We start from the raw sequence: 14,727 nt of genomic DNA, 5'->3' as shown, positions 1-14,727 counted from the left end.
GTTTAAAAAAAAATGCATTTGATGTTGTGCCGTGGGCGTGTAGCGTTGTGAGCATACACACTGGGCCACCACGCACCGTAAACAAACTAAGTAGTAATATAACTAAATACACAGCAGAGTAGTTGTATTAGTTACATAGTGATCAGACACCATGAACATTTACCTTCTGCTTCTACACGCAGGCGCGCTTCTGTGGACAGTGCACATCCTTTTATGTGCACTGCTCCACCAAAGAAGCGCAATGCCGATGTGCCCACCACTTCCGGTTGCGGCTGCGCAGTGAATGAAAAATGCATATACGTATATGCATTTTTCATTCGAAAATGACAAACACGTGACAAAGAGGACAGGGAAAGCTGCCAAAATGTAAAACAATCATTTGAGGGGAAAAAATTACATAAAAATTATAAGGTACTGTTAGAAACATTTAATATAGCACAAGGAATATTTTTAGTATTGTTGTGTATAGTGTTGACTGGTCCTTTAAGGTAACTTAAGATATCTTTCTTAAGGACCTGACCTTTAGTAATAGGTATGGTTATGGGACCAATTTCATTGCTATGTATAGAATTAAATGAGTCACTTCTGGCTACAGACATTATTATATTGGTTTAGTACTTAGTTAAACTAAAACGCTAATACAATTTTTGCCAATAAAAAGAGAGAAGGAAAAATTTTATATTTCAATTTTTTTTTATTAATTTTGAAATATGAAAAATTAATATTTCAAAATATGAAAAATTAATATTTTTGATTAACTTTGAAAATATGAAAAATTAATATTTTTGATTAATTTTTAAATATGAAAAATTAATATTTTTATTAATCTTTCAAAAATTAATCTTTAATAACATTTCAAGATATTAATATCAATCTTGAAATATGAAGATCAATATTTCAACTCTTCAAAAATTATATCTTCAAAATATTAATATCGAAATATGAAACTTTTTCTCTCTTTTATAATACTTTCTATCTATCACAAATATATTATATCAAATATGATGGATATTATTAAATCTCAGAAAAGTGCCTCCAATTATTATGTCAGTATATTTATGAAAATCTTAGCAGTATTTTCCAAACAATGTGTGAGTATATGGCAGGAATATATTTAACAATCTTCCTTTAGACTGAGCCCACAATCAATATACTTCTACTAAGACAACAAATAAAATTAATATAAATACCTGAACTCTTTTATTTAGATAATATCCATGAACATATTGAAGTATATTTGCAATAAAAGGAAATGAAATAACTTTTTATGCGCTTGAGAACTATTTAAATATGCTATCCTTCTTACAAAACCCAGAAAAATATACCTTCACAATTCAGCCTTATTTATTTAACACAATGGGACTAAAAACCTTTAACATCCAAGCAATACAATTCTAAACTGTGCTCTTTCAACAATAGGATAATATATATATTCTGCTATTTAACTGCAATTTATCCTAATACAAAATTTACAATATCAAAACTTGCACAGATGAATTACTTAACAAATCAGACACAGATTTAAACAATACCTAGGCTTATGACTACCAATTTAAAATACAATATACTTCTCCAATTTTGAACCAATTTGTAGCGGTCTTTAGGTCATCTCAGAAGACAGATAAGTAATTTTTGCAATCAATGAGAAGGAGGTAGTCAGCTTGTTTAGATTGGTTTCAAAATGCCAGCAGCAGATATCATCCAAAGTTAAAAACAGCCTTTTATGACTCATCCTGTCTCAAACTGTAAGTTGATTATAGCATAACTTTAACAATGAGTGGGGGAGATCTCTTAGGAATAATCCTTTGTCCTACAGACCATGTGCACATCCACAGATTTATTAAATAAAGATAAATATACTTCTATATATTATTTAATAATATTTCAAATACCTTGACATGTTATAATTCTAAGCAAATCATATTATAACATTTACAGATGTATGTACATGTAACTAACAAACTGGATACGGCCCCCATACAGAACAATCCAGTTAGAGCACATAAACACAACAGCCTTCAGTGCTCACATAGTGCTAAATTTGCAAACTTAGCATAGAATTGCATAATGCAACTTGATTGGCCATAGGGCAGGGTAATAAAGTTGTTAAAGGGACACTGAACCCAAATGTTTTCTTTAGTGATTCAGATAGAGCATGCAATTTTAAGCAACTTTCTAATTTACTCCTATTATCAAATTTTCTTTGTTCTCTTGCTATCTGTATTTGAAAAAGCAGGCATCTAAGCAAATTTTTTTGGACAGCACTTGTTTATTGGTTGTTGAATTTATCCACCAATCAGCAAGAACAACCCAGGTTGTTCACCAAAAATGGACCGGCATCTAAACTTACATTCTTGCATTTCAAATAAAGATACCAAGAGAATGAAGAAAATTTGATAATAGAAGTAAATTAGAAAGTTGCTTAAAATTGCATGCTCTATCTGAATCACGAAAGAAATTTTTTGGGTTCAGTGTCCCTTTAAGCACAGCCTTTTCATCAGGGCGTTCCAGGGTTGTCTGGCAGAAGGGAAAATAAGCAAGGGAAAAGTTAAACATTTTTTTATTTCCTTATTACAATATTTATGTTTTAGATTCTGCTTCACTTGTTAACATAGGGTTATTGCTGCTAAACGATTACATCTCCTGAGTGAACCGGTCCTTTAATGCTCTGGTAGTTTGTATTGTATTTTGCTGATAAAATTGTAGATTACTGTGGATTTGCCCTTTGTCTTCAATGAGAAGCTATTGGAAAATTACATTTTTATGACTTGTGTGCTGGATATGGGAAACTATTGATCCTTAGTGGTCTACTTTTTTCTCTTTTTATTTTTAACATAGTTTCTTTTTCCCACCGTGCACTGTGTTTCCTGTGAGAATTTATATACACAGGCTAACAAAAGTTATTACAGAAGAGAAAGTGGTTGTGCTGGTTTAGTTTCCCCCCCCCCCCCCCCAATATATATAAATGATTCCCTTAAAGGGACAGTCAAGTATAAATTAAACTTTCATTATTCAGATAGGACTTTTAATTTTAATTGACTTTCCAATTTACTTTTATCATAAAATTTTCTTTTTTCTCTTGGTATTCTTAGTTTAAACTAAACATAGGTAGGCTCATACGCTAATTTCTAAGCCTTTGAGGGCTGCCTCTTATCACATGCTTTTTAAATCTCTTTTCAACACAAAGAGACAGAAAGTACACGTGGGCTATATAGATAACACTGTGTTCAGGCACAGAAAGTTATTTAAGATCTAGCACAATACAATGCTAAATTTAAGACAATAGATAATAAACAGTCACAGTCATGTGATCAGGGGGCTGGAAGAAGGTTCCTAGATACAAGGTAATCACAGAGGTAAAAAGTACATTAATATAACTGTGTTGGTTATGCAAAACTGGGGAATGGGTAATAAAGGGATTATCTATCTTTTAAAACAATAACAATTCTATGGTTGACTGTCCCTTTAACATTCATTCTACCATATGAATGCTTCTGCAGGATAAATGTTTTTTTGATAATATAAATTGATCTAGATTATTTTTGTCACTTCCTATCAATTCTCCAAAGTACTGAGGATCAATATCTATTTAATACATATTTATATTAAATAGCAAAAAAACTCCAAACAAAAGTTTAAATTTAAATTACTCAATTTATATAATATTTTTAGTTTGTTTATAAATGCAGATTTTTTTTTCCAATTAATTTATAATACTGTTTATGAGACAGTACCATGAAAATAAAATTTATGTTTTCCATGTGTTAGCTTGGAATTAATCATTTTTTATCATTGCTACAATTCAATACTTGCTAACAAGTATTCCTGTAATTCTTTAATGTATTTTATTTCTGTAAGTAGACTTATTGTCAAGCAATGTTATTCTCAATGGATGGATTGAGTTTTTATTTTTATTTTGCTCCCATGTCAGAGTTTGTGCTGTAAACATCTGTATGGTCACTAGACCCAATGTAGGTTGTGTGTGTGACTCCTCATGTTCACTTGCAGCTGTGTCCCACAAAGAACAAAACTCAGATTGTTTTTCCAGCTTTCTGTGTTACCTCATGGGACAGTTCTAATCTGTTTTGAACAACATATCAGTATCAAATTCCCTCATAGGTCGTTAACCCCTTGAGGGCGCAGTGTGAGTGTTCTGTAAAAGGAAATATTGAAATTGACAGCAGATCAAACCTGCCCACATTTGTTTGTCTGGTGATTTCAAAAGAAAAAAAAAACAGAATAAAATATTTCAACATGCTGACAAAGGGGGAATAATATTTTAATGCTTTCCGTTTAAAAATATAAATCATTCTTATTTTAACCCCAATAAGTATTTCCCTTCTGAATACATTTAGTAATCATTTTTCTATTAAATAATAAGTGCAAAAAGCATTTTATTATCGCACTATTGCTTGCATATAACTATGACTTTAACCACTGGGATTAAGCAAAATTTAAATTCAGCTCCAGGTATAAAGACCTAGCTGAACATCTGGCGAGCCAATGACAAAAGGCATATTTGTGCAGCCACCAGCTAGCCCCCCACTAGTACATTGCTGCTCCTGAGTCTACATGTATATGCTTTGCAACAAAACATACCAAGAGAACATTTTATAATAGACGTAAATTGAAAAGTTTTTGAACCATGGAAGTTTAAAGGGATACTAAACATCATTTTTTTTTCTTTCATGATTCAGATAGAGCATGCAATTGTAAGCAACTTTCTAATGTACTCTTATTATCAATTTTTCTTTGTTCTTTTGGTATCTTTAGTTAAAAAGCAGGAATGTAAAACTTAGAAGCCAGCCAATTCAACACCCTGGATAGTGCTTGCTTATTGGTGGCTACATTTAGCCACCAATAAGCAAGCGTAACCCAGGTTCTGGACCAAAAAAGGTCCGGCTCCTAAGTTTTACATTCCTGCTTTTTAAATAAAGATAGCAAGAAAATTTAATAGGAGTAAATTAGAAAGTTGCTTAAAATTGCATGCTCTACCATGAAAGAAAAAAATTGGGTTTAGTATCCCTTTTGATTTTGACTTTCCCATCATTTTAAGCTATATACTTGTTTAATGTTATTTTGATCTGTATCTGAATAAGTTGTATCAGAATTAATGAGACTTTTTTCATATTATACAAGCCTTTCTAGTCTAAATGGTCGGTGTAATTAAAGCATGTGCCTTAGATTTGCAAATGACGCAGGTTGTTTTCTGTCACAGGAGATCGGACCCACAATAGTAGGAGATAATTTATCAGATCCAGAACTAATGGCCCAGATTGGAGCTACCAAGAGGACGGTGCTGGGAAATAATTTGTAAGTAAACTAAAATATCCTAATAAAATTCTTAGGGCAGCAACATGACTTAAAATTTCACTTCATTTCCAAAAATTATGGAAATTTTTTATTTTTAAAAAATTATGGAAATTTTTTATTTTTATTAAAGAAAATTCATTATTGGCTTCTAAAAAAATATGTTATAGGCTCCTAAATATTATCGCTGTTTCATGGCAGATACTCGCCAGCCTAGAGAGAAATCACACAAATTCTATGGGATTTGTTTTAGACCTTATATTGTAATATAGGAGTCTCACCTTTACATATAGAACCCTGCATAGTGAGATAAACATCTCTCAAGTTAAAAACACAATTTATGCTTACCTGATAGATTCATTTTTATCATGTCAGTGCGAGGCCACTATCAAATGCACATGGAATTCAACCCCTGGCTATTAGGAGGAGGCAAAGATTTCCAAAACCTTCAAGAGCACTAGTATGCCAGTTGTGTGTATAGCCAAGCAAGGAGGTACAAAAATGGAACTGTCCAGAAAAAAAATCTTGAAATATGAATTAAACTGGGCGGGGCCCATGGACTCTTACTACCATGATAGAAATTAATTTATCAGGTAAGCTTAAATTTTGTTTTTTTTCCATAAGATGGTGATAGTCCACGATCCATTATGCATGGGAACTAATATCCATGCATAATTTGGGTGGGACAACATTTTTGAAAAAGCAGGCACCTATTTCCCAGACTCTGCTGCCTGGAGTAGCAAAAACATCAAAATGATAGAATTTAGTAAAAGTACTTAGGGATGATGCCCGGGAAGTGGAAGCTGATCTGGTGGAATGGGCTGTAATGCGCTTTGGGTGAGACTTTCCCTCTTCTAAGTAAGCCTTGTGAATCAGTAGTTTAAGCCAAGAGGCCAAAGCAATGGCTGAGGCCCTCTAGCCTTTATATGGACCCGAAAAATGAATAAACAGATAAGTGGATTGCCTAAAATATTTCGTAGGAAGTAGGCAAAAGTTTAATGATATTACTACAACCAAATTATGAGGTTCTTTTTTTTTTTTTTTTTAGAATTTTGAGGGCTAGGACAAAGAGAAGGAACAACAATTTCTTGATTGATATTGTCACAAGAATCAAATTTTGGCAAAACATTTTTTTTGCTCTTAAAACTCCCTTATCTTGGTGAAAAATAATATAAGGAGGGTCACTGGAAAGAGCAGACAATTCTGAAACTCTTCTAGCAGATGCAATTGCCAAAATAAATAATACCTTCCAAGATAGAAAATGTCAAGAGAATGCATGGGTTCAAAGGGAGAAACCTGCAAAGCTCTTAAGAACCAAATTACATTCCATGGATGAGAGTTTGGCTTAATTACTGGTCTAATATGGACTAAAGCTTGAACAAAACATTGAATGTCCAGAAGTTTTGCAATCTTTTTATGGTACAATACAGACAAAGCTGAAATCTAGGCCCTCTTTCGTAAAAAATGAAGAATTCTAGGAATTCTAAATGAATTCCAACTAAAGTCATTTGTTTTCACACTTGAGAAGAAAAACCTTCCGAGTATTCTGATATATTTTGTTCATCACCTGCATTCTAGCCTGAACTAGAGTTTCAACTACCTCATCTGAGAAAACCCTCTGTCTGAAAATTAGGCCTTCAATCTCCAAGCCTTCAAAGTGAGAGTCTGGAGATCTTGATGATAGAAAGGACCTTGATATAGAAGGTTATGTCTTAATGGAAGAAGATATGGAGGACAACTGGACATCTGAACCAAATATGTGAACCAAGTTCTGAGTGGCCAAGCTGGAGCAATAAAAATTACGGACAATTGCTCTTGTTTGATCTGAGATATCACTCTGGGCAGAAGAACCATCTACAAACTCTGCATTAGGATCACTGGATCTTGCAAAGTATCTGGGAAGTTTGTTGTTGAAACTAGAAGCCATCAGGTCTATCTCTGGGAGACCCCATAGATCTAAAATTTGATTAAATAAGTCCTGATGTAAAGACCATTCCCCTGGATAAAAAGACTGATGACTTGTATAATCCGCTTCCCAATTTTTAACACCTGGAATATGAACTACAGAAAGTATGCATGGATTTTTCTCTGCCCAAGTCAGAATGCACAACACCTTCATTGCTAGAGAATGGCTTGTTCCCCCTTGATGATTGATATATGCCACCGCTGTGACATTGTCTGATTGAAAGCACAAGGTCTCTTCTTTAAGAAGAGGCCAGCTCAGAAGAGCCCTGAAGATAGCACTAGTTCTAGGATATTTATTAGTAACCTCGCCTCCTGAAGAGACCAAACTCCTTGTGCTCTCCTGGACTCCCAAATTGCACCCCAACCCAAAAAGGCTTGTGTCTGTTGAGATTATAGTCCAGGTTGGACAACAAAAGTTGCCCCCTGAAGAATGGATTGGTTCTCTATCCTGTCCTGGAAGGCAAAATGAAGGAATTGATGATTCTTGTGAATAGGGATATGAAGGTAAGTATCCTTAAAATCTGTTGTGGACATAAACTGCCCTTGTTGAACAAGGGGGGAACTTGTTTGGATTGTTTACGTTTTGGAGGCAGGAACCCAGAGAAACTTGTTTAGGGTAAAATCACTGGCCTTGTTCTGCTATTGGAAATATTACTCTCATCAGTTATAAATCTTTCACACAATCAAAAAAAGGCTGGGAGTCCTTGATCTGAAACCTATTCTGTACCCTTGAATAACTATTGGATCTTGTAGAGACTAAATCCAGGCCTTCTGAAGAAGTTGCAATATGCCCCCTACCAGAAAATAATCTTGGTTGGGGCTGCACCTTCATGTGGAGGGAGAAGGCTTTTTTTGACTGTTTAGCCTTGTTCCAGGAAGGATTAGATTTCCAGGAAGTTCTGCAAGAATCTTGTTATGGTAAAGAGGAACTTTGATTAGTTGATTAACAAAAGTAATGAAAATGATGAGAAGGTCTGCTCTTTCCCTTAGACTTCTTGTCCTGATAGAGAAAGGCTCCTATACATCCATTCACAGTAGCAATTATAGCATCTAGACCAGGTCCAAATAGAATCTTTCCTTGAAAAAGAAGTGAAAATAGTCTAGATGTTGAAACCATGTCAGCCGACCAAGATTTGAGCCACAAAGCTCTTCTTGTCATGACTGTTGATGCCATGTTTTTGGCATTGATTCTGACCTAAGAAGTTGCAGACAATGTTGAAATCTTCATCAATAGAATCATCTGAAATTTGTTTAGATAAATTATCACACCAAAGAGTCAAAGCTGCTGCCACGCAAGCAATACCAAAAGCTGGTTTAAACAAATAACCTGCTTGAAAGAAAGCCATTCTGTGGAAAGATTCTAATTTTCTATCCATAGGGTCTTTAAAAGATGTACTTCAGGATCTACTAGTAGATCCCGAAGGCACTGCTGGTAGATCATGGCCGATGTGATCAAAATTATGTGGTCAAATTACGTGATCTCAACACTGGGGTATAAGTAGAGTATGGTTGCTAGGGATACCACTTTATCTACCGCAGTGTGTGAAAGGGCAGATCATTAAACAGTCTGATGGTCGGACACGAAAAGTGCTACAGGATTGGATCTTGAAGGACATTGATTTCAACCAGCCTATCAAAAGCATGGTTGAGTGAGTACTCTCCCAATGGATATGGTGGTATAGTATAGTTAGGAGTGTAAGCACCAATAGATAGAAAAATTAAAGGCGGAGGCTGCTGTGCTATGCTAAAGGAACAAGTCTGATTGACGTCTGACAAATGAACCTGTTGACCCGGTAAGAAATGGTCTGCATGGCGCGCTATTGAAAATTATTTGTGTAAGCCTCACTGGGTCAAATCAGGCCAAGCCCGCAGCGCAAAGTAAAGAGGGTCAGTTGCAGTAATTTGAATGCAGTGTTTTGTAACATGGCAGAAGGGGTTGCTTCTGTTAACTCAAATTAAAATCAGTGCTACTTTTGTAGTCAGGATTAATCATTTATATCTTTATGCTTTTGTACATCCATGTGTTGCTAAATAATGCAACCTTAAAGGGATATGAAACTCACTTTTCCCCCCCATGATTCAGATATAGAACATGCAATTTTAAACAACTTTCTAATTTACTCCTATTATCAATTATTCTTCATTCTCTTGGTATCTTTATTTGAAAAGCAGGAATGTAAGCTTAGGAGCCAGCCCATTTTTAATGGGTAGATCTCATCGAGCTGGTCATTTGAAAAGTAGATCCCAACACAAAAAAGTGTGGACACCCCTGCTCTAGAGGGATATTAGTATGTTTTACTTAGGTAGAAATGGCACCATCTACCTTTTGGAATTGTTTCCTAAAGCTCCACACTAGTAGCAGTTAAAGTAAATGTATTTTTAAATTAAATTATTTTGGGGTTAAATGGATGACCAGGCTTAGACCTCCCTTTGGCAATAATTTCAGTGTTCTCAGGAACAGGAAAAACCTCTGGAGCTTTAACAGACGGTTTGCAAATTAAATCTAATTGTTTAATGGATTTTTCATTAAATACTTAATAGGAGACAAGGACAAATTTAAATATGCAGGGACTTAAACGTTAAAATCTGAGAATAAAAGAGGTGGAAACAATAGTGAATACAATAAGAACCTTTCTTTGTATAAAGTACACACTAGAAATTTGCAATAAAACAACCCCAGCTTTTGAAAATTAGGGAAAGCTTACCTTACCTGAAGGACTAACAAGAAAGGAAGGCTTTCATGCAGCAGGAAAAAAAATAACTGCCCCAATACCAAACACCTATTGCACAAATGACAAAACTATAGACAGAAGAGCGCTACCTTGATACGGGAGTGCGCCACAGTAGTGCAGATCGGTTTATCTACGTTATGTACGAAGCCGGTGCGCGCTATAAATTGCATTAGAAAAAAAGGTGAAGTAAATAACAGCGCAATTAGAGCTGACAAGAATAATACAATACATAAAATAGCCATAACCATTATCTAATAGTAAAATCTCCAATACTGATATAAGCAGTGCCAGTATGTAATAGCACAGGCTCACCTGGGAGAAATATGTGTAATATTATATACATCTTGTGCTTTACAATATGAAAAGCACTGTAATCTCAGGAAAAATCAGTCTCTAACTGAAATAACGGAGTTAAAAATTCCTAATATAGTGTGCACACCAAACAGAAATCCTTACTGCCCACTAATAGTCTTCAGTAACACAGACAAATATTAGGTTTTCATGGATACCAGACAACTAAGGCTTTCCCCACCCCCCTACGGCCTCACCCCTGTTGTTTTGGGCTCCTCAGAGGAACCACAATCCCTGGAAGCTTTTGCTTGCTTGTCTTGTGAAGAGCTGGTATATGACTAGGAAAACCCTCCTAGGCTGGCCGGGCTCCTGGAACTCCCGGTCGGCCGCCTCACAACGGACACCCGCCTAAACCCTCTCAGGCTGTCCAGGCTCCTGGAACTCCCGGTCGGCCACAGGACAGCAGGACACCTGCTAACTTTACCCCTCATCACTCCAGCAACCATGTGCCCCAGAGCTCCGCTCTTTTGGGGATTAGTAGCCCCTAGGGAGGACAAGAGGTGGGGGAATTACCGGAGGGGAGCTCCTTTGGGAACCGGGGGTTTTGGACACCCCTATCCCCATAACTTCAACTGACTGTAACTCCGGGGACCGAGAGCTTTAAAACACCCTGGAAGTGCCGCCGCTCCACCGGGATCACCCCAAAACTGTCACCACTGTGTCCTGGGATTCTGTGGGACTAGGGTTGCTATGGAGGGGCTGGGCTGTCTGGAGTGGTGGGAATGGCGGGAATACTGTGGCATTGTCTTCTGTTTTTATCAAGATAAGTGTGTGTATAAAAGATGTGTGTTTTGCTCAATAAAATCAGTTCCTGTTTCACCTGAATGCTAGTATGTCTAGTTATTTGGGTGGGCTCCTGCTACAATCGCTTTCCTGAACTACATAGCAGCCTGTTCCAGGCAGAGTAAGGAGACTCTGGAAGAGCTACCTAGTCTGGGTAGCTGGAGTCTGCCACAGGGTGGGACCATGAGTACTGGTGCTGTCAGGCATCAGGGGTGGCTACAGGCTGTGGTCACTTGCCAGCTACATAGCTGCAGTCGGCAGGGAGGAAGCAGGACCCCTTTGACGGAGCTACCCAGTTGGGGTAGCCGGGGTATCCATCACATTGGCTGGCAGCGGTGGGATCTGCTTCTTTCACACAGTTTCTGCTGACAGAGGAGACGTACCACAGTAGCTGGTAAATATGGAGGCAAAATTCCTAGGAAGAGTACAAAAGATGCTGACCGGAACAAATGATCCTTGTTCGGAACAGGACGTTCTGGCATGGAGGAACCTTGCCCTCCCAGACCTCTGGTGGGAGGCTTTGCAACAGGAGCAGGAAAATGGAAAGGTCCTCCCCACGAATGACACGAGATTCCGGGTTTGGTGGACCGTGAGACTGCCTTTCCTGCAAGCGCAGCCATGGCTGGAGGAAGGCTCCCCCACAGAGAGCTTTGGCTTCGGTGGCCCTGGATTGCTGTTTACAAAAAGGACAGAGGACCCACAGTTTGGGAGCGAGACAGACCAGGGTCTGGAGGATATCTCTGGGCTCCAAGAGGAACTGCTGGATCTCTTGGAGGAGACCTGGCTGTTGAATGATCTGGATTTTATAATTGACCAGGAAGAGGCACTGGTCAAGGAATACAAGAGGCTGCTGGATCTCGCTAAGCAGCATGCCAGGGGCATACAGATCTGGGGTGCAGCCCTCTGGGATTCATGGAGCTCAACCGTGGAGGAGTGGCAGCAAAGAAAAAGGGAACCAGGGCTGCGGGATCCTGATCAGCAGTCTGGCTCTAAGCTTATAGACTTGGACAAGGGAGCCACCCCAGCAGAAGCGGAGCGGAGGTAGTCATCCTCCCTCCCCGTAAACAGAACCCCTTTCTGGGAGAGGAGACAGTCTGTCTCTCTCCCCAGCGGCAGAGCCAGAAACCCTTGCAGGGAGAGACGGGTATCGATATCTCTCCCCAGCGGCCGAATCCCTTTCTGGGAGAGGAGACAGTTGGTCTCTCTCCCCAGTGGCAGCACAGTTTCCCATGGAGCAGAGGTAGCAGACCTCCCTCCCCAGCGGTAGATCTCCTTCTCGGGAGAAGAGACAGACAGTCTCTACCCTTTTCTTGTCCCGGACTATTTCTCACCGGGGGCAGGCGTTGCACTAGGCGAGGAGGAGAAAAGCTTATACAGTTGGTGCCACATGTTTGGGCATCCGAGCTTTGCCTGCCTCACCAAGGAGCAACCTCCCCCTCTGGTCTTGGGTGGGTCCGCCAGTACTAAACCGAGTATCATGGAGAGAGGCAGTGTGGCCCTGGAACTTGAGGACCCTGGAACTTGTGGGACAGCAATTGTTTGGGAGCCGGCCTTGGCATACTTGTTTGGGACGTTGCCTTATGTGACTATCACTGGGCGCAGGGTATAAACGCCAGCCGGAACCCCCCAGGATGCTCCAAGCTCTGGAGAGATAGGATCACCTCTCCCAGCAACCGAGAAGTGGAGGGCCACCATCGTACAGCCCCAGGCCGACCCGTTAAGGGTCTAGCCGGGTCTGCCGAACTGGAGGGGGGGAGATGTCACAGATACCAGACAGCTAAGGCTACCCCCACCCCCCTATGGCCTCACCCCACTGTCTCAGTGGTTTTGGGCTCCTCAGAGCAACCACAATCCCTGGAAGCTTGTGTTTTCTTGTCTTGTGAAGAGCTGGTATATGACCAGGAAAACCCTCCTAGGCTGGCCGGGCTCCTGGAACTCCCAGTCTGCCGCCTCACAGCAGACACCCGCCGAAACCCTCTCAGGCTGTCCAGGCTCCTGGAACTCCCGGTTGGCCACAGGACACCCACTAACTTTACCCCTCGTCGCTCCAGCAACCATTTGCCCCAGAGCTCCACTCTTTTGGTGATTAGTAGCCGCTAGGGAGGACATGAGGTGGGGGAATTACCGGAGGGGAGCTCATTTGGGAACCAGGGGTTTTGGACACCCCTATCCCCATAACTTCAACGGTCTGTAACTCCGGTCCCCAGAAACGAATCATGATGATTTTTGGACTGGGGACTGAGAGCTTTAAAATGACACCCTGGAAGTGCCGCCGCTCCACCGGGATGACCCCAAAACAGTCACCACTGTGTCCTGGGATTCTGTGGGACTAGGGTTGCTATGGAGGCGCAGGGCTGTCTGGAGGGGCGGGAATGGCGGGAAAACTGTGGCATTGTCTTCTGTTCTTATCAAGATAAGCGTGTGTATAAAAGATGTGTGTTTTGCTCAATAAAATCAGTTCCTGTTTCACTTGAATGCTAGTATGTCTAGTTATTTGGGTGGGCTCCTGCTACAATCACTTTCCTGAGCTACATAGCAGCCTGTTCCAGGCAGAGGAAGGAGACTCTGGAAGAGCTACCTAGTCTGGGCAGCTGGAGTCTGCCACAGGGTGGGACCCTGAGTACTGGTGCTGTCAGGCATCAGGGGTGGCTACAGGCTGTGGTCACTTGCCAGCTACATAGCTGCAGTCGGCAGGGAGGAAGCAGGACCCCTTTGGCGGAGCTACCCAGTAGGGGTAGCCGGGGTATCCGTCACATAGGTCTAGTGTGATCTCTGCTACAATTTTGTCCCCTGGCTATGATGTAACCTGACAAATGTACCTGCTTATAAACAGTGGGCTATGTGAGTGCCAAAGCCACCATACTTACCTGCCAAGCACCCACTGTGCTTACCAGATGCAGAGATGACTTCTTCTAGTAGATAGCCCATCCAGTGCTGAGCACATTACAGCAAAGGATATAAGTGAGTATATCGATGACCCAACAGTAAGCGGCTAAGGGACCATTTTCTGAGACATCTGTGGCAGGCTTCTAACTAACTCTTCACTGGGAGTAATTGTGTCACTGCCCCATATTCCAGTCTCCCTCTGTCTCTCAGTGCCAGCTCTCTGAGCTGGAAAATGGGCCTAAAATCAATCTGAGGACCCGTCTTGACAAAGACTCTGGAGCACCTCAATTCTTCACCTTCCTTCTGGGAGGCTAAGATTAGACTGGGATACCATTGAGGTGGGAGGGGTAAAGTGCTGTTGAAGGTTTTGAGAATCGTTGCCCCTCCTAGTGGCCAGAAGTTGATTCCCATGTGTAATTGATCATGAACTCTCACCATCTTATGAAAGAAATTTGAGTTTCTAAAATTATTTGAGGGACCTCACCGTACTGACGAGACGTCTTAGATCAGTTCGTCTGAGTGGAAAACTTTAGATCATCAGGCCCTAAAGGAGAATATAGTAAAGTTGTTGTTTTTTTTTGTTGTTGTTGTTTTTTTTAATAATTGTTTGTTGAATAGAGACTTTTTCTTGTAAGGTGTTTCCTTTTAAAAAGTTATTACTATAGTAGCTATCTGTATCAGCCAGTAAACAAGATACTTT

The 14,727-nt window shown here is 39.8% G+C and overlaps 1 protein-coding gene across 1 annotated transcript in view; it reads left to right on the top strand.

The window, feature by feature from the left end:
- GCHFR (GTP cyclohydrolase I feedback regulator) overlaps positions 1 to 14,727 on the top strand; it is a 42,551-nt gene that overhangs the window by 25,004 nt on the left and 2,820 nt on the right. The window contains exon 2 of the mRNA XM_053697883.1: positions 5,219 to 5,313. Within this exon, the coding sequence (XP_053553858.1) occupies positions 5,219 to 5,313 (95 nt within the window). The remainder of the gene's footprint in view (positions 1 to 5,218; positions 5,314 to 14,727) is intronic.

The sequence above is a fragment of the Bombina bombina genome, chromosome 1, assembly GCF_027579735.1.
Source record: "Bombina bombina isolate aBomBom1 chromosome 1, aBomBom1.pri, whole genome shotgun sequence".
Taxonomy (NCBI): domain Eukaryota; kingdom Metazoa; phylum Chordata; class Amphibia; order Anura; family Bombinatoridae; genus Bombina; species Bombina bombina.
This window is presented reverse-complemented; position numbering and strand designations above follow the sequence as displayed.